This window comes from Urocampus carinirostris, chromosome 3 (genome assembly GCF_059441175.1).
Source record: "Urocampus carinirostris isolate Australia breed hairy pipefish chromosome 3, RoL_Ucar_1.0, whole genome shotgun sequence".
Lineage (NCBI taxonomy): Eukaryota > Metazoa > Chordata > Actinopteri > Syngnathiformes > Syngnathidae > Urocampus > Urocampus carinirostris.
In genome coordinates, this window is record NC_142351.1 from 22,831,082 (window position 1) to 22,849,129 (window position 18,048).

An 18,048-nucleotide genomic window follows, 5' to 3' on the forward strand; every position below is an offset into this window, starting at 1 on the left:
TTCATTTACAGATAAAACATTTAATTTAAGGTGAAAGCAAAGTAATATCGCCCGTTTTAAGCACTAAATTGTATCATTTTCCTTGAATACAGGTTCAGTAATGTTTCATTAAATTCAGTTTTAATATCTTGGTAATTAAAAAAGCAAGGACAGAAAAATGTAGCCATCTATTTGAATGTTGGCTATGAACACAATAAAAAAATATAGTTTTTATGGGGTACACAAAGGGACACAAGAAATCCAGGTGAGTGCAATCGTATTGATTTCAACAGCTTTAGATAAAATTACATCGGTATGGCCATTTCTTCAAATGTTCTCTGGTTGATAAATGTTAGTGAGTGGGTGGTTTAGAGTTGTGCGTGGCTTTGACAACATCTTGTGGACATCTTTAAACCAGAAGGTCAATGTTTGATGAGAAGTGTCTCATTTTTTTCTCAAGCCTCTCAACGTCGTCTCAAAGGCTGAATTAAACCAGTCTGATCCGGCCTGCGAGCCGAAGTCTGCCAAACCCTGATAAAAGGGTTACTTTACCACCATCAATTAAAAAAAAAAAATTCCAAAGTAGATTATTTTTGTATTTTTCTATGTTATTTGTGTTTTTGTCACTCTCTACTGTACTTTGTATCCATGGACTTGTTTTAAAAATGTAGTGATATCAATATAAGTCTTATCTCGTTTTTCACTACATTGTTATCCATGACAATAAAGACAATTCAATTAACTTTTTTAGCAGTAAAGGGTTGAATTAAATGAAAAGGAATTTTTTTGTAGCCACTAACACTTTTTTTCCGAGAATACAACTGTGTAGCAGGAACGCATTTCCACATTCCCAACAAAAAACAACAACAAACTGATCTTGTCATGTAGCAAAAGTTTCAGCGAACAACCACACATTTTCACGCTCTGTTCCTGTGCAGAATCTGTATCAAATGTTTTCTTTATGTTGCATGAATAACTAATTCAAAAAAATATAGATTTAAGAAATATAACATCAGTATCATCTTGGAGGTTCTATATGAATGTGTATTAAATAATTTTCTTGTCAACATGTTTTTATTCACAAATTAAATACATTATATTAAAATAACTCTACAAAATGCCAAATAATATGTAACTGTAGTGAAATGTTTTTTCAGTATTCTATGGGCCCATGTTGATTTCACATTGTGTTGCCATGGCAAATGCCCATGTTTGGATGTCAGAACATCTGGTTCAAGTTGGACTCAATCCAACCAGATGTGGACAGATGAGAACATCTCTGCTTGCACATTCATGTGTAAATAACAAAATCTGGTCACTTAAAAATAACCACAAACTGTTCACATTGATCCACCCTTATCTTGTCTCTCCAAACACAAAAAGAAAACAATATTAGAAAACGTCTCTTCTGCTGCGTTCTGGAAGCTCTGTAAGCCCCTGGAGTTCCCGCAGACCCTGAAAGAAATCCAAAGGTGAACAGTGCCCATTTCTATACAGGGGATTGTAAATCACACCAACAGAGCACTGGGACCAAGTGATAAACTTGCTTCACGCATTAATTAGTTCGGCAACCTCTGAAAATGTCCACTCTCTCCTTAACTGTTGCTCATATATTTTACTGGCCTACTTCGTCAATGTGAATTGGACGATGTTTGTGGTTCCATGACTAAAGTCCTTAGTGATCGACTTTTCTTTTGTTTTCTCACAGAGTCACACGTTAAATAATATGGCAACAGGAAGTATGCGTCACTTTTACAGATATGCAATGCAGCTGACTTGCACTTGAAAGGTGATTCTTTAACATCTACATTTGTAAGCATTAAAGGGTGGGAGTCATCGATTTAAAAGGAATAGATATCTTTAAAACTTGAGTGTTAGTGTGGTTGCTTAACTGTAGTTAAAAAGTATACCTCAAGTTCTTGTGTTTAATCCCTTTCAAACCTCACTACAACAATTTGGAAACAGCCATTTCAATCCTATATCAAGGAGCATGTATAAAACTTTGCTGCTGTGGGCAAAACTGTCCTCACTACAAAAGGCAAACAGATCCACTGCACGGACAATTAACAAAAGATCGTAGAAAAGGCATTTCAAATTAGTTTTCTGTGTTTTGTTATGATAATGAAACTGACCTCCAGCACCATGCGGATGTTTGCTTTAATTTTGATACCGTCTTTGGTCAGCTGATCTGTGAAGCTGAAAAACACATGGACACAAGAACAACAATTTTAGACCACAAAAAATTGTAGATACACGTGGTTGAGTATTTTCAGTCAAACTCATTTCTTGTTAGTTAAAAATCTGTTATCTGATATTCTCCTAAATTGTTTTGAGCCTTCACTGACGCTGTTAGTTGATTTGTCTTCTTGTCGATGAAACGCAGTGCTTCAGCATGGTCCATCTCCACGAAGAAGCCAAAGCCCACCAACACAAAGATCCTAGACGAGTCCTCCCTAGGTAAAAAAAAAAATACAAATTGTTTTGACACAATACCTATACCTCATAGTGCTTGCACAAGGGTACAGGATGTTTTTTACAAAAAGCACAATTATTATCATCTGTGAAAGAATGTAAGAGAGAAGTGGGAGCTCACACTTCAGCCTGAACATAGAAGTTACATCCTAGATCAACATCTGTTTTGAGGTGGTTGGAATCTGCCTCCTGTTTATACATGCAGAACACACGCAACACATGTTGTCGTACATATTTTTATGTTTGCATATGAGTGACTGTTTGTGGGTGAGTACCTGCAGAGCCTGCAAAGTGTTCTTCAACTGTAGGTAATGAGAGATTTGTTCATAAACAGCATCTCGTTGTTCCATCACTTTTCTGAAAATCAATCATAATTGGCAACAAAATGTAAGTCAGATCAGGAGGCTAGGAATAAAAAATTTGAAGGTAGTGGAGTATTTTCAAGGCTGTGTTGTTGACTTTTTTGTTTGAAGCCCTTTGAGACTCTTCGTGATTTAGGGCTATACAAATAAAAATGACTTGACTTGACTTGACTTTTGTTTTGTTTAGCTTTAAAAAACAACAACTTTTAACTACGGGTTTTCCATCATATTCAAGCATATCCTGTCCTTTATTAAAGAAAATAGTTTTGAAAATGCTATGATTTTTGGGGATGCTTGGGTTGAATTTGGGGGTGCTTGAGCACCCCAAAAAACGGGCAAGTTACGCCCATGACCAAATACATTTTAAACACTCAGGCAAGGTATGATACGGTTTGCTGTCAAATTGAAAACATCGGTTTCGACAGTATATATTTATATGGAGAGGGTAAAAGTATCGCTTACTGTAAATCCTTCTTCAGTACTTCATCAATAAACCTTTCATACTGCAGCACCTTGGAATCCACTGCACTCTGAGAAATAACGTCAGGTTTGGAGCTAAGTGTGGGTGCCATCTGCGTGTGCTTGTTATGGCTGGTTGCTGCTAAGGGCGCAAGAGTTTGACATCACAGGGCGATCGGTGACATGTGACGTTATCAACACGCGACATTCGGTCGGCGTTACAAGCAAAACTAAGATTTTCTTTGTATCTGTGAGTATGCTTGTAATTTTAAAATATTCATGTACATATAATTAATTTATAAAGGTCAATTTTCTTCCCGTATGAAGGTCCCTATTGTCCCCGTGGGACACTTTATACAGCGGCTAAACTGTTAGGTGCTTATTGTTCGTTATTGCTACCTTGGAAAAGTGAAATCTAAAATTGAATCCACCTACTCCTATATCCCCTCTAGCTATACTAATGCCCGTAATATGACTTTTTATCTCGATGCACTTATTCCCCAAGGATTTACTCGTTACAACAAAGTAGTTATACCAAGTTACTGTTGTAATACAGTATATTTAACTGACAGTTGGCTTATAATAGAGCATGATCAGCGACAGTTGTTGTGGCAGAATCATTGATTGTAAAATCTCGGCCGTGCTATAAGCAAATAGTGTTACCCAGATATTTTGCATTATATATAGGAATAATAATCAGATAGAAAACTGTTCAATTCATATAGGAAATCGTTTTGTCATCCATGCATGTATTTTACTTTCCCCCATACTTACAAACTGCAGTCACTCTTTTTTCGACAAGATATCAGTCAGCCAGTTCTTCGGGTCCATTATGTATTTTTTAACTAATGATAATGCATGCTGTGTTTTTTTAGTCTGGGATGTCATCTGGAGCACATCATAGTCCTTCACCAGCCTCATCATGTGGACTAAAGTCGGTTAAGAAGTCACCTCGCCGATCTCCTCGGGTAATTTACCTGACTGTATCTTTGCCCATTGTTTGAAAAACACATGTTGATGACATTACTGATAACCTTGGATAATTGATTAAAAGCTATTTTATAACTTTTATCACATGAAAGCTTAAGAGGTGGACTGTATTTATTCCGCGAAAGGCTGTGTGCATGTCGCATTGCAGGAAGGGGTAGTTAAAGGAAACGAGCAGAGAAAACAAAGTAGTGGTGTGCTGGAAGCAAAGAAGAAGGGGAGAATGGCAAAGAGCACAAATGACCAAGATGAGGAGTTGCAGAGCCAACTGCAGCAAATGGTGAGTGTCACATCACAATAGACTCTTGATTGTACTCTGTGGGTAGCAGTAGCCAAACGGGCTGCACCTCATGTTGTTTGATTTACTTTTAAAGGACCTGGCCAGTCGTTCACCTGGTATTGGAACAGGTTTAGTCTATTCGGAGACTTTCACTCATCATCAGAACCTTTGGGACCCTGAGTAAGCTCACCTGACATGACAATGCACGGTACAAAATACAGGAGTGTCTCAGAAAATTTGAATATTGTGTTAAAGTTCTTTATTTTTTGTAATGCAATAAGATAAACAGAAATGTCATACATTCTGGGTGTTGTACAAATCCACTAAAATAGTACAAGCCTTTTAGTATTTTTGTATTGATGATTAGTTGAAGAGCCTACTGGTTTACATTTACATGATATTTTAATATTTTGAGATAGGATATATGAGTATTTGCCATTATCAACATTCTCAAATCAAGAAAGAAGTTGTAATATTTCAGATGATTAATATTTAAAGCAGGATGTTTGACATTTTTGTTAAATGCATTCATAAAATAAGGAGCTTTATCACAATATTATAATTTTTTTTAAAACAGTATGTGTCACATGACCAGAGGCGTAGCTATAGGCCTAGTTAAGTCTTTGTGTAGTTTGTGGGGTACATTTTAACTGTCACATGATTAAAATGAAGACACCTTCATAAGGTTTAATACTTGAAAAAAAAAGTTAGATGCTTCACTATGACACAAACTACGACTGCATGCATGCATGTCACATGACTTGGTTAACAATTGGCTTCGGTGTTCAGTCATGCAGAAAGTCCAGCCCGAGTGACATCCATCATGGAGGAGCTGGATAAACAAGAGCTGTTGACTCGCTGCATTCAAGTGCAGGTGAAATGTTGAACCTTCTGACTTCATGATGAAGCAGAGTAATGAAGTTTATGTGCTTTTATGCACGTCTCTGTGTTTCAGCCCAGAGCAGCAACTGATGAAGAGCTGCATCTCGTGCACACGTGTGTTGACTTGAACATAGATTAATCCATCGCCATGATTTATATCTTCTCTGATTTGCACTGTGTGACATCCTCCCTACAGGAAGCCTTATATTGAGCTGATTAAGTCCACTCAGACGATGTCAGAAAAAGAACTGCAGCACCTTTCTGAGAAATATGATTCAGTTTACATTCACCCTGTAAGAGTTCGCAGATTCGTATGCATACGAGCACACACAAACACTTGTTTTGTGCGTGTGCTACAGGAGACCTTCCAGGTGTCCCTATTGGCGGTGGGTTCAATGCTTCAGCTGGTAGACCAAGTGTTGACATCCAAACTGAGGAATGGCTTTGCAGTCGTCAGGTATAAGCTTAAGACTGTGATGAGGTATCCATGTCTACAGGTAACATCAGACTTATGACCTGAACATCTTGCATCTACCCCTACTTATGACCACGGCCAACAGATGCTCCTTTTTTCCAGTGGGGGCTTGTTTTTTCACACAAATTTAATTTCTTTAATTGCGTGTCTTCCACCACAGCACGTAATAGCTTGGAAACATGAACAACAATTTTGCCAGCAAGCCAACACAGCTACCACTACACTCATTAACTTTTTCATCAGTAGATGGCACCACTAGTCGGTCTCAAGTGATCCCAATTGTAAGTCGGATGTTACCTGTACTTTTCTTACAAAGATTACTTGGTACAGGACTGTCTCGTAAAATTAGAATGTTGTGATAACGTTCTTTATTGTGGATTCATGACAAATTAACTGAAATATTCCAACCGTTTTATTATTGTATTATTGCTGATTATGGCTTGTAGCCCAATAGTATACTTTATCCATCCATCCATCCATCCTTTATCTGCACCGCTTATCCTCAGTAGGGTCGCGGGGGTGCCGGAGCCCATCCCAGCTATCTTCGGGCAGTGGGCAGGGGACACCCTGAACTGGTTGCCAGCCAATCGCAGGGCACACAGAGACAGACAACTCACTCGCTCATTCACACTTAGGGACAATTTGGACCAGCTAATTAACCTGATATTCTAGTTTTTTGGAATGTGGGAGAACATGCAAACCACACAGGAAGGTTCGATATCATGACCTCAGAACTGTGCCGCGCATGCGCTAACCACTGCGCTGCCGTGCTGCCTCAGTATACTTTTTCATGATATTCTAACATTTTGAGATGGGATAGATATACTGATTTGCCCCTATGTCCCGGTCCGAAGCCTACGATCTGAGAGTGCTGGTCTTCTGGTGATCCCGAGAGCAAAGAAGTCTTCTGCTGGTTCGAGAGCGTTCTCCATCCGGGCACCGGTGCTGTGGAATGCTCTTCCCCCTGAGATTCGATCTGCAACCTCAGTGGAAATGTTTAAATCTAAACTTAAAACTCACTTCTACTCCATTGCATACGAATAACCTACTCCTCTTGTCGGTTGAAAATAGTTTGTGTAATATAGTGTAACAATCTGTGAAGCCCTTTGAGACTCTTCGTGATTTAGGGCTATACAAATAAAAATGACTTGACTTGACTTGAAATATACTGTATGAGTTATTACCATAATCAGCAATATTTAAGAAAAATTACTTGCAATATTTTATTTGATTACTAACAAATCCAAAATGTATGAAATTTTTATAATCGTAATTTTTAATTGAAGTAAAGAAAAAAAAAACTATCATAATATTCTAGTTTTCAGGGACAGTTGTGTCTATTCTCTGTGTTTTGTTTTAGGCCTCCGGGACATCATGCCCAGTCAAACCAGGCCAACGGTTTTTGTATTTTCAACAACGTGGCCATTGCAGCTCGTTACGCTCAGATCAAACACAAAGTCAGAAGGTTTGTGTTGCAGGTGAAACGCGCTTCCTTTGGACAGAAACTGAAGACATTTAGTAACACAATGAGCAATATACACACCTTAATGACAACTAGACACAAATTTATATGTGAAATACTACAATCTATAAGAGCATTTGTAGACAATGAAGACTTTTGTTAAGAACAAAATGTCTCCTTGAAAATGGTAGGATGTTTGATAAAAGAGTAATGACATACTGAAGAAACACAGAAGGAAAAAAATCTACAGATATGGTCAAAAGTTTGCATATATATATCGCCCTTCAAGTCACTCAAGACCTCCCAATGCACTTTACAATGTGCTTCACACTTACCTATTCACACACATGCTCACACACCGGTAGCAGCATCAACCATGCAAGGCAACTACCGTATATTCCGGACTATAGAGCGCACCTGATTATAAGCCGCACCCACCACATTTTAAGAGGATAACCGCTTTTGTTCTTACACAAGCCACACCTGTATATAAGCCGCATGCGCCCACATTAAAGCATGTAACACAATCACAAAAGTAACCCAAACCCGACTTTAAGTCCCGCGATTGTAACTAGATATAAAGTACTCAGACCAAAAACCCCAGCTGGCAAAATGAACGGAAAATGATACCGTACTTAAGGTTTGATGCAGACCTGCAGAGTCCGGGTCCCGTTGAAAGTAATCCAAGGAAAAAAAAGTCCATATTTCCAAAGGTAAGGGTGGGAAAAATATATATCCACTATTGTCAGCTGCGTCCACAAACACGTCTCACCTTTACTCCACTTCCCGTCAGCCCACGTTTGCCCCGCCCCTTCTTTCTCATTTGCTCGTGCAAATCATATCAGAATAAGTTTCTAAAATAAATACATTACAAAAATATACAGTTGCAAATACATATTATACATGATTACACATATTTACAAAGAAAGACGGTACACTGAGAGAGTTTTCAAAGCTTTAATAATAAGAATATAACTTTCATCCCAAACCATGACTGTGACAGGTAGCAACACGCTACTACCAACACCCTCGCAAAACAGTAAACGGGTCTGTTAAAAAAAATATACCGTACTTGTAAAAAAAACGGTAAACCGTCCTCATCTTCCTCCTTATAACTGACGCCACCAAAGTCGTCTTCCTCAGTATCGGAAAGAAACTTTGTCAGATAGGCGTCGTCCCACGCTCCCTTATTCTAAAACACGCTAGCAACACGCTCGTAAAGTAAAGTTTACGTGCAAAAGCTCCTTTATCGGACTGCTCGATTGCTTTTAGCTTGAAAGCTGCTTCATGTGCCTTTCTATTTGCAATTTGCATGATGAGGGTAACTTTACACTAATTTAATATGTGCACAAGCTAAGAAGATGCAGTCTTCCTCGGCGCATATATTCCAGCGGTCTAAATCTTACCTTTTGTACTCGAGCGCCGCTGGCAGCCGTTAGAAAAATTACATAAATTGACCGCATCACTGAATAAGCCGCAGGGTTGAACGTTTGGGAAAAAAGTAGTGGCTTATAGTCCGGAATTTACGGTACCTGCTTATCGGGGGCATTAGGTGTCTTTCCCAAGGACGCTTTGACATATGACACAGAGGAGCTGGGAATCAAACCTGCAACCTCTAGATCCCTTGATACCTCCTGAGCTACTGTTATCTTTTCAATAATCACACTAACAGTACCACTACTTCTAATAATAATTAGCTGATCATTTTGATTATTTTATGTCTTACTTTTTTTTCTACCCCATTATATTTTTCTTATAGAACTTCATTCTTTTCAAAATTAAGACATATTCATCGTAGATATATTTTCTTATTTTTTCAAAATATTTTCCCTTATTTTACTTCATTTTTATTTTTCAACAATAATTATTACAGACATGTTTGCCTATTTCAATACTTATTTTTCTTACTATTTATTTCTTTAATAAAAATGAAAACGATTGAAAATAAAAGTGAGGACATTTTGACTCAATCAAATCTGAAAGTCCGAATGAAAACGTTTTTAAGAAAACATATGACTTTTTTGTCAAAATTTATGGAAGTATCGAAAGTTTGAATCCCTAATGAGGACACTGGGACAAAATAAGGATGGTACACTGCAACATAAGTACATTTTCTCACACAATCAAAAAGTTCAGACACCGAGCGAATTAATTATCCAGTGTGGTTTTGTATGACAGGGTGTTGATCGTGGACTGGGATGTTCATCATGGTCAAGGTATTCAATATGTTTTCAAGGAAGACCCCAGGTGACTTCTCCTCTCTGAAAGACAGAAATAACAAAAATGTGTCATCCAGTTAAATTTTCTGTGTGTGTTTTTTGTGTGCGGCAGTGTTTTGTACATGAGCATACATAGGTTCGAGCAAGGTGCATTCTGGCCTAACCTGCCAGATTCTGACAGCACTTTTGTGGGCAGCGACTCCGGCAAAGGACACAACGTCAACCTGGCCTGGAGCATGGTACGTCACCTCAATTATTCTTGGTGCTGTCTCACAAAAATTATTTTTATATTCTTATTTTTGCTCAATGTTTTTAATAATGCCATTGCAATATTTTTGTTTGTGCTATTTTTCTGATGCACTTGCTACTTAGCCGGTCAGTCTACAAGCATCACAATTAGGATATTGTTTTTCCATATTATGCTATAATAATATTTCTTATCTTATTTTCAAGTCTTTTTTTACATGTTTATTCAGGAGGGCACGTCTAATCTTCTAAACTACGCAAAATACATTGCTATCTATGGCGATAAAGACAGTTCTATTCCATTCTATTCTAATCAATGCACATTTGACTGCCGTAGAACCCATCCCCTGAACAAACAAATGGAGAGTTTGCTCTTTTCTTTCTTGTCTCCTTGTCCAGGCTGGAAAACGTGACGCAGACTACTTATGTGCTTTCCATCAACTGCTGCTTCCCATTGCCTATGAAGTAATACTCGCTTTCCACATTAAATTATTTGAGAACATTTCAAAACTCTCAGTCACATTTGAAAAGAAATGCTTTTGTGTGTTCATGCGTAAAGTTTCAGCCGGAGCTGGTACTGGTTTCTGCTGGTTTTGATGCCGCCCTAGGGGATCCCAAGGTAGGAAAAGGCACATCTGAGATCACTCTGTAATAATGGCATCACAACTGGCCCTTTCTTGTTCATGAAAATCATTGCAACAAATACAAAGATACAGTTAGAAGGAAAATTGATTTGCAGAATAAACAGACACATTTAATGTCCAAATAAATCTTGCCAGGTTCCTCAACTTGTGTGTTTGCATGTTTCCAGGGCCAGATGTGCGTTAGTCCCGGGTGTTTCCAGACTCTGACACACCTGTTGATGTCTTTGGCTGAAGGTCGACTCATTCTGGCGCTTGAGGTATAAAATTAACCAAATCAAAATATTAATGTATGATAAGAACACATATTGTTTGCTGTATTCTTGAACACAATGCATTTAGTTCTCTATCGTCTATTCCATTGTGATAAATATATATACAGTAATCCCTCGGTTATCGCGGTTAATGGGGACCAAAACCACCCGCGAAAAGTGAAAATCCGCGAAGTAGCGACGCCCCTTCAAAAATGCTTCAAAATTATTTTTAATTTTTTTTTTTTTATTATTTAATTTTATTATTATAATTGTTTAGACCTGCGAAGCTCTGAACCCGCGAACGTGGAACCACGAAGTAGCGACGCCCCTTCAAAAATGCTTAAAAAAAAATAATAATTATGTTATTTTATTTTTTATTTTTTTATATACCCGCGAAGCTCTGAACCCGCGAATGTGCAACCCCGAAGTAGCGAGGTCCCACTGTAAATGAAACATGACAAAACAAAATCAAAACAAAACAACCAGTCACACTCTATCTATCTATCTATCTATATACATACATACAGTGGGGCCAATACGTATTTAGTCAACCACCATTGTGCAGGTTATCCCACTTGTATTTGAGAGGCCTTTAATTGTCAACATTGGTAAACCTCCACCATGAGAGAAAGAATGTGGAAGAAAAAAACTTACGAAACTTACATTGTTTGGTTTTTAAAGAATTTATTTTTAAATCATGGTGGAAAATTAAGTATTTGGTCAATACCAAAAGTTAATCTCAATACATTGCTTTGTACCTTTTTGGGGGGGAAAAACAGAGGCCAAATGTTTTCTGTAATTCTTCACAAGCTTTTCACACACTGCTCCTGGTATTTTGTCCCGTTCCTCCATGCAGATCTCCTCTAAAGCAATGATGTTTTGGGGCTGTCTTTGGCCAACATAGACTTTCAACTACCTCCACAGAATTTCTAGGACTTTGAGATCTAGAGACTGGCTAGGCCTTAGGATCTTGAAATGCTTCCTACGATCCCACTCCTTTGTTGCCCTGGCTGTGTCTTGGGATCATTGTCATGCTGAGAGAACCAGTCACGTCTCATCTTAAATGCCTTTGCTGATGGAAGGAGATTTTTACTCAAGGTCTCTCGATACATGCCCCATTGATTGTTTCCTTTACAAAGATCAGTCGTTCTGGTTCCTTTGCAGAAAAACAGCTCCAAAGCATGATGTTTCTACTTCCTTGCTTCACAGTGGGTATGGTGCTCTTCAGATGCAATTCAATATTCTTTCTTCTGACCATAACACTTTCTTCTAGTCTTCATCTGACTCATCCAAGTGCTCTCTAGTGAACTGTAGACGGGTCTGGACAGGTACTGGCTTCAGCAGGGGCACACGTCCGGCAGTGCAGGATTTGAATCCCTGGCGGCGCGTTGTGTTACTATTGTAGCCTTTATTACTGTGGCCCCAGCTCTCAGTAGGCCCTTCAGTAGGTCCCCATTAGGTTCTGGGATTTTAGCGCACTGTTCTTGTTTTTATTTTGACGCCACGGGGTGAGAGATTGCATAAAGCCCTGGATTGAGGGAGATTACCTGTGGTCTTTTATGTCTTACATTTTCTAATAACTGCCCCAACAGTTGATTTCTTTACACCAAGCATTTTACCTATTGCAGATTCAGTCTTTCCAGCCTGGCACAGTGGCACAGTATTGTCTCTGGTTCCCTCTCTTTGGTCTCGGCCATAGCAGAGTTTGGAGTCGTGGACAGGTGTCTTTTATACCGATAATGGGTTAAAATAGGTGCCATTAATACAGGTATCGAATAAAGCCTCGTTAGACCTCGTTAAAAGAAGTTCGACCCCTTTGACAGCCAGAAATCTTGCTTGTTTGTAGGTGACCAAATACTTATTTTTCAATGTGATTTCTCTATTCTTCACATTCTGTCTCTCATGGTTGAGGTTTGCCCAAATCCTAATTGCATGTCTCGCTTATATTTTTAAGTAGGAGAACTTGCACAATTGGTAGTTGACTATATGCTTATATGCCCATACTGTCTGTCTGTGTGTATATGTATATATATCTCACCATATATATTGTTTGTTTTCAAATCAAGGATCTTATCATTTCAACCACATCTGTACGTGCTTTTAAATATGTTTAGGGAGGTTACAACCTGCAGGCAACAGCAAAAGGAGCTGCTGCTTGTGTTCGGGCATTGCTAGGAGGAGCCTGTGCCCCAATGGATCCAGCAACTACTCCTTCTGACTGGTACCTGTTTTACACATTCACACACATCCACACACGTCGTGATAAGTGATTTTTAAAAAGTGGTTTTGTCTTCTGTATGTCAGTGCCCTGAAGTCCATCTCTGAGACCATCTCAGCTTTGTATCCTTATTGGACCTCGCTGCAAGTGCTAGGTAAAACACACACCAACACACTAACTATCATGGAGCATGGGCAGTGTCCATTCAAGTTTCCTTTACATTTTAGTTCATATGATTCTAAACCAATGTTTTTCGATGTTTACTAGGCCAAATAAATGCAGGTAATGCTCAGTAATCCCTCTCTATAAAGGAATCATCTTTTATGGTCCCGCTGCTTAATGGATTTACGTTGTGCGTTATGTTCTGGAACAGTGTCCAAGAGAATAGTTACTTGTAAAGAAAACATCGTTTTACAAGTACAATTAATATTACTATTGTTAAAAAGTGCTTAGCTATTTTCAATGTATGTTCAATGTGTTGTAGGCTATTTTATTGTATAATAATTGTAAAAAAAATAAAATACTACAAACGTCCCATCTCCACTGCAAAAACAGAAAATGACTGTGCATAAAAAAGTCACTTGCCGGTCATGAAAAAAAAATATTACGCAAAAATTGTGGCAAAATCATCTTCTTGCTTCAATTTCCTCACAAATGTACTAATACTTAATCCTGCCTGTTAGTTCAACACAAAACTGTTACTGTTGGGCTTGTTGCCATGTACAGCCAACACTCAACGTACAACCAGGATCATTTCCAGTCGGAAATCCATTACAATGGCGCTATCTCCTGCAAAGACGGTATCTCCTGAATGTATTGGTCGACTGCTGTGCTGGCGATCTGATAAAATGGTCCTACGCTTTGCTGGATTGCTACAGACTGTAGTGCCAGACATTCATCATTCATTTTCCTGGCTTTATCCCTGATCAACCAGGGGGGATGAGGGGGGTGAGGGACAAACAGAGTTTGTGGATACAACTTGAATGTTTGATGTTTGATCTTAAATTAGACATAGTCCAGTGTTTTTCCCGAATTGCTCAGTCCACATATCGAATGGATTTGGGAGTACAGTCCATAAACATGCCCGATTAAAGTCGCCGTCGACGATAAAGCTCCGTTGGGGTGTGCAAGCTGCTGTTTATTGAAAGCAGCGGGCAGGAGATTTAGCGCTATGCTAACGTTAGCATCCGGTGAAACGGTTAGCGGTGGAAAGTAAACAGCAAACACAAAGACCACAGTTAACTCTCCCGGTACATAGAAGTGTCTGCACGATACTGCTAGAAACTCCATATCGAGTGAGCAGTGTGAGTCAATGGTTCGGCTGTTATTGTAGCGCGTAGTCTCCAATCCCTGTTTTTACCGGAGTCTTCGTCTCGTTCGAGCCGGTGACGTAATGCGGCGTCGGGAAAGCCAAAACTCCGTGATGACAAAAATACTCCAACTCCGGACGTTGTTGGTGGCGATGCATCAGAGCTGGCAACCAGAGAGCAACAAAAGAGTTGTCAGAGGAGGCAAATAAAGGCAGCTTCTGGCTGTGGCTGCAAAGAAATGATAGGAGCTGGGGGCTTTCAAGCAACACCAAGGGCATCAGTGGCGTTGGCAGGGACACTTCCCAGCCATTGCTTCGGCACCGGGAGATGTTCTGGGGTTAAAGGAAATGTCAATGACCGGTGGTCCCCAGCTGATGACCCATTCAGGCCCAAGTGTTCAGGGTACACTAGCATTCTAGAGGCGCTGGATGAGGCGCGTCAGGCAGGAATACGACCATCCGGTATTTCCAATTGACTTGAGCATTTATATTAAATGTGATGTTTTTCCGAACAACATTAATTTGGAATTAAATCCTCATTTTTTTACTTGTCTGTTGTCTCATTTTACCAACAGAGGGTGCTCAACTTGCTGAAGGAAATGTCCTCAGATCAGAAATTATTGAAGAAAGCCTACAGAGTCCCACTGTCATGACAACAGGCCTTGTGTTTGATGAGAGAATGATGGAGCACTCAAACCTGTGGGACAGGTGAGTGGGCAGGCCTCATTCGACTTGCACTAGATTATATGGTCGTCTATGCTCCATTTTGTCTGCAGGCATCATCCCGAACAGCCTCAGAGAATCTTCAAGATATTTTCGAAGCATCAACAGCTTGGACTAGCGGAACGTTGTCAGCGTGTCCCAGCTCGCTTTGCCACTGATGAGGAGCTTGCCATGTGTCACACGTATGTGAGAGTGACTGTGTTATGGGGCATAAGATCCGAGCAGGAACAAGGTCAACCATTGGAAGAGTCTTATTTGCCAGTTTTCAAACCATATGTGTAAACTATGGATGTATCCTACCAATTTTTGAATGGATTTACCAAACACCCAGTCATTATACATCGGTAAACAAATGTAGACAAACAGTCAACCAGTCAAAGTCGATGGCGTGGCTAATTATGCGTTGAGCAGCTGTGTCAAACTCGCAGCTCAGGAGCCAATTGAGGCCCGCTGGAGGACAGTTCGAGGTCACCACTTTGATATCAGAATAAGATGGGACAAAATGTAATATTAAGCGCTTCCTGGTGGTAAAAAGTAATTCATTTTGAAAAAACATATTGATTTAAAGATGAGTTCAATTACAGTTACCTATGATACAAACATGCATGCTTTAAAATAATCGTAGTTGGATAAATTTTCTTTAAATTGACATAATATGAACTAAAAAACAGATGGTTTATTTTCCTCTTTTTTTCCTTTTTATTTTTTTCTCCTGTTTTCTTTCTTTTATACCTTTTTCTTTTTTTTTCTTTTTTTTTTCTTTGTGAAAGGCTGGGCAATTAATTAATAATAAACTATATATATATATATATATATATATATGTGTGTGTATGTATAAATTTATGTCTGTATATATGTATGTATATATGTATATCTGTATACACAGTATATGTGTATATACAGTAATCCCTCAGTTAACGCGGATAATGGGGACCAAAACCACCCGCGAAAAGTGAAAATCCGCGAAGTAGCGACACCCCTTCAAAAATGGTTAAAAAAAAAAAAAAAAAAAAAAAATATATATATATATATATATATATATATATATATATATATATATATATATATATATTATTTTTTAATATTTTATTTTATTATTATTATTTTTTAGACCCGCGAAGCTCTGAACCCGCGAACGTGGAACCACAAAGTAGCGAGGTCCCATTGTATATAATAATGTATATGTTTATTGTGCAGTAATTGTTACAGGTTACATTACGTTACATCATATAACTTAATAGATAAAAAGGTTCAAATTCCGCTACTGTTGGTAAACATAATCAGTGTTTTATTTGTCTATTTGTAGCATGGACCACATCCGGCAAATAAAATCTACCAGGACGATGAAAAGCAGAGATCTGCACAAACTGGGACAGGAGTTCAATTCAATTTACATCAACAATCAAAGTTTCCAGGCAGCCTTGTTGGCTGCAGGAAGCTGCCTCAATGCTGTGGACCACATCATGACTGGACAGGTACCAATTTCAGTAAGATTTCAAATAGACTCTCTTAAACCCGCACGATGGTCTTTTGGGCCTGAAATCCTGGGTTGTGACTGCATGGTGCCAGCTTAAAGACATTCTTATCTGTGTGGAAAGATTAACAATCAGAACCCTAGAACTGTGTGGCAAAAGTATTGTCCTTTGACTATCACTGTAGCTGGCCCCAAGCCTATTTAACAGGTGCTGGTTGAAGTAAGTGGTTTTGCAAACTTTTGTATTTTTTATCACAGCCAGAGAACTAAATAGCCAAACTGAGATTTACATATTCTTTTAATGTGATCAATCCAATTTAAAGTGGTCCCATAAAAGTATTTTGAACAAGGCACCTAGCAGAAGGTCGAGGGAAGCTCTGTGATTTTCTAGGAAATTGTATTTCTCATTGGCATGATGTAAAGTGGTTGACTGAGGCTATTTTAACCTCTAATAAGAACAACATAGGAGTAATATGTTATTTTAGAAATGCATATCAAACATGTAGCCCTTTTTGATAGACAGTAACACAAATATACAGTAGCTCTCCGCTTCAAAAATGTTGCCGACCTTTGTTGTAGAGTCCACCCTTAAGTCAATAATAATTTCCTCAATGATGTCAAAGAGTTTAATCATGACACACTTTACAAATAAATAATCATTATATGCTTTTATGTATACATGTATATAGTTTCTTAGTTTCAATTTTTATGTCGGTAACTGTGTGGACAGCAAAGTAAGAATTTTCTTTGTGCAGGGAAATGAGATTCTTTACTGTGCATATGACAATGATAATTGTTTGCTAAACTAACAATCTACATTCAAAATAGCCGAATTGCATCCACCTTTGTTTTGCTTGTAAATAAAAAAACAGATAGTTTTTCTAAAAAATATTTACATTTTACAGTAGATAAGTGTTTTTGCAAGTTTGACATATTTTTCATCTTGCTTATTATATTCATTAATGACACATCAAATAAAGAAATATATATGAATTTACAACAAGAATGTTTGTAATGTACCAATTAATGTAATTTTTATTATTTCTTTGTTGACAAAATTAAACTCCTTAGTTATGCATAACTTTAGTACTTAGTCAAACGTCCCTTTGCAACAATAATGTCCTTTACTGACCAGCAAATACCTCAAGTTTATTCATATGTTTGGGCTTGTGTAGTGGCATACTGCAACTGCCTTCTTCAAGCCCCACCAGAGACTTTCAATGAGATTTCCCAGCCTTCTTTTATAGCAATACTGTGTGCTTAGGATCATTGCCCTGTTGTATGGCCAAACATCTCCTAAACCTCAGCTTTCCTGTTAGTGTACTGAATTCACAGTACATTGCACACAGATTCCCTGTACCTGAAAAAGTAAAAACCGGACCCCCACCATGCTTTACAATTAACTGAGTGCTCTTTTCTTTATAGGCATATTTTTTTCCTACACATATACTGTTGATCAATTGGCCCAAAAAGTTTCAGTTTAGTCTCATGACTCTAGAGAACAGTGCTGTATTCCAAAACATTTTGTGGTATGTTCACAATGATTTTGGCATACTGGAGTCGACTTTTCTTGTGCTTTGGTGTCTTCAGTGGGGTGTTCCAACAT

General features: G+C 38.4%; 2 protein-coding genes across 3 annotated transcripts in view; one reads left to right on the plus strand and one right to left on the minus strand.

The window, feature by feature from the left end:
• On the minus strand, nucleotides 1-3,442 carry uxt (ubiquitously-expressed, prefoldin-like chaperone). The gene is made up of 6 exons (XM_088331124.1): nucleotides 3,276-3,442; nucleotides 2,727-2,808; nucleotides 2,573-2,640; nucleotides 2,325-2,432; nucleotides 2,112-2,175; nucleotides 1-1,434 (listed from the first exon to the last, which is right to left on the minus strand). The coding sequence occupies exons 1-6, from the start codon at nucleotides 3,383-3,385 to the stop codon at nucleotides 1,372-1,374; spliced, it is 495 nt and encodes a 164-aa protein (XP_088187250.1). The 5' UTR covers nucleotides 3,386-3,442; the 3' UTR covers nucleotides 1-1,371.
• Nucleotides 3,392-18,048, plus strand: part of hdac6 (histone deacetylase 6) — a 25,409-nt gene continuing 10,752 nt past the window's right edge. Inside the window, exons 1-19 of one of the 2 annotated variants that reach the window (XM_088331122.1) lie at nucleotides 3,392-3,522; nucleotides 4,148-4,240; nucleotides 4,411-4,539; nucleotides 4,634-4,719; nucleotides 5,329-5,413; nucleotides 5,495-5,535; nucleotides 5,618-5,714; nucleotides 5,781-5,878; nucleotides 7,257-7,361; nucleotides 9,537-9,605; nucleotides 9,690-9,816; nucleotides 10,223-10,288; nucleotides 10,383-10,442; nucleotides 10,635-10,724; nucleotides 12,833-12,939; nucleotides 13,023-13,090; nucleotides 14,821-14,953; nucleotides 15,022-15,150; nucleotides 16,275-16,443. In XM_088331122.1, the coding sequence (XP_088187248.1) occupies nucleotides 4,154-4,240; nucleotides 4,411-4,539; nucleotides 4,634-4,719; nucleotides 5,329-5,413; nucleotides 5,495-5,535; nucleotides 5,618-5,714; nucleotides 5,781-5,878; nucleotides 7,257-7,361; nucleotides 9,537-9,605; nucleotides 9,690-9,816; nucleotides 10,223-10,288; nucleotides 10,383-10,442; nucleotides 10,635-10,724; nucleotides 12,833-12,939; nucleotides 13,023-13,090; nucleotides 14,821-14,953; nucleotides 15,022-15,150; nucleotides 16,275-16,443 (1,746 nt within the window). In that variant the 5' untranslated portion in view covers nucleotides 3,392-3,522; nucleotides 4,148-4,153. Of the gene's footprint in view, nucleotides 3,523-4,147; nucleotides 4,241-4,410; nucleotides 4,540-4,633; nucleotides 4,720-5,328; nucleotides 5,414-5,494; nucleotides 5,536-5,617; nucleotides 5,715-5,778; nucleotides 5,879-7,256; nucleotides 7,375-9,536; nucleotides 9,606-9,689; nucleotides 9,817-10,222; nucleotides 10,289-10,382; nucleotides 10,443-10,634; nucleotides 10,725-12,832; nucleotides 12,940-13,022; nucleotides 13,091-14,820; nucleotides 14,954-15,021; nucleotides 15,151-16,274; nucleotides 16,444-18,048 lie in introns of those variants that run through there. The other variant, XM_088331123.1, reaches the window with a different exon arrangement.

Bases quoted from the DNA above. Each gene is read 5' to 3' on its own strand.
- uxt (XM_088331124.1), bottom strand. From the start codon at position 3,385: ATGGCACCCACACTTAGCTCCAAACCTGACGTTATTTCTCAGAGTGCA. The intron at 2,641-2,726 runs GTACTCACCCAC...ATGTATAAACAG, and splicing joins ACACTTTGCAGGCTCTGCAG to GAGGCAGATTCCAACCACCT. The intron at 1,435-2,111 runs GTCAGTTTCATT...GATTTCTTTCAG, and splicing joins ACATCCGCATGGTGCTGGAG to GGTCTGCGGGAACTCCAGGG.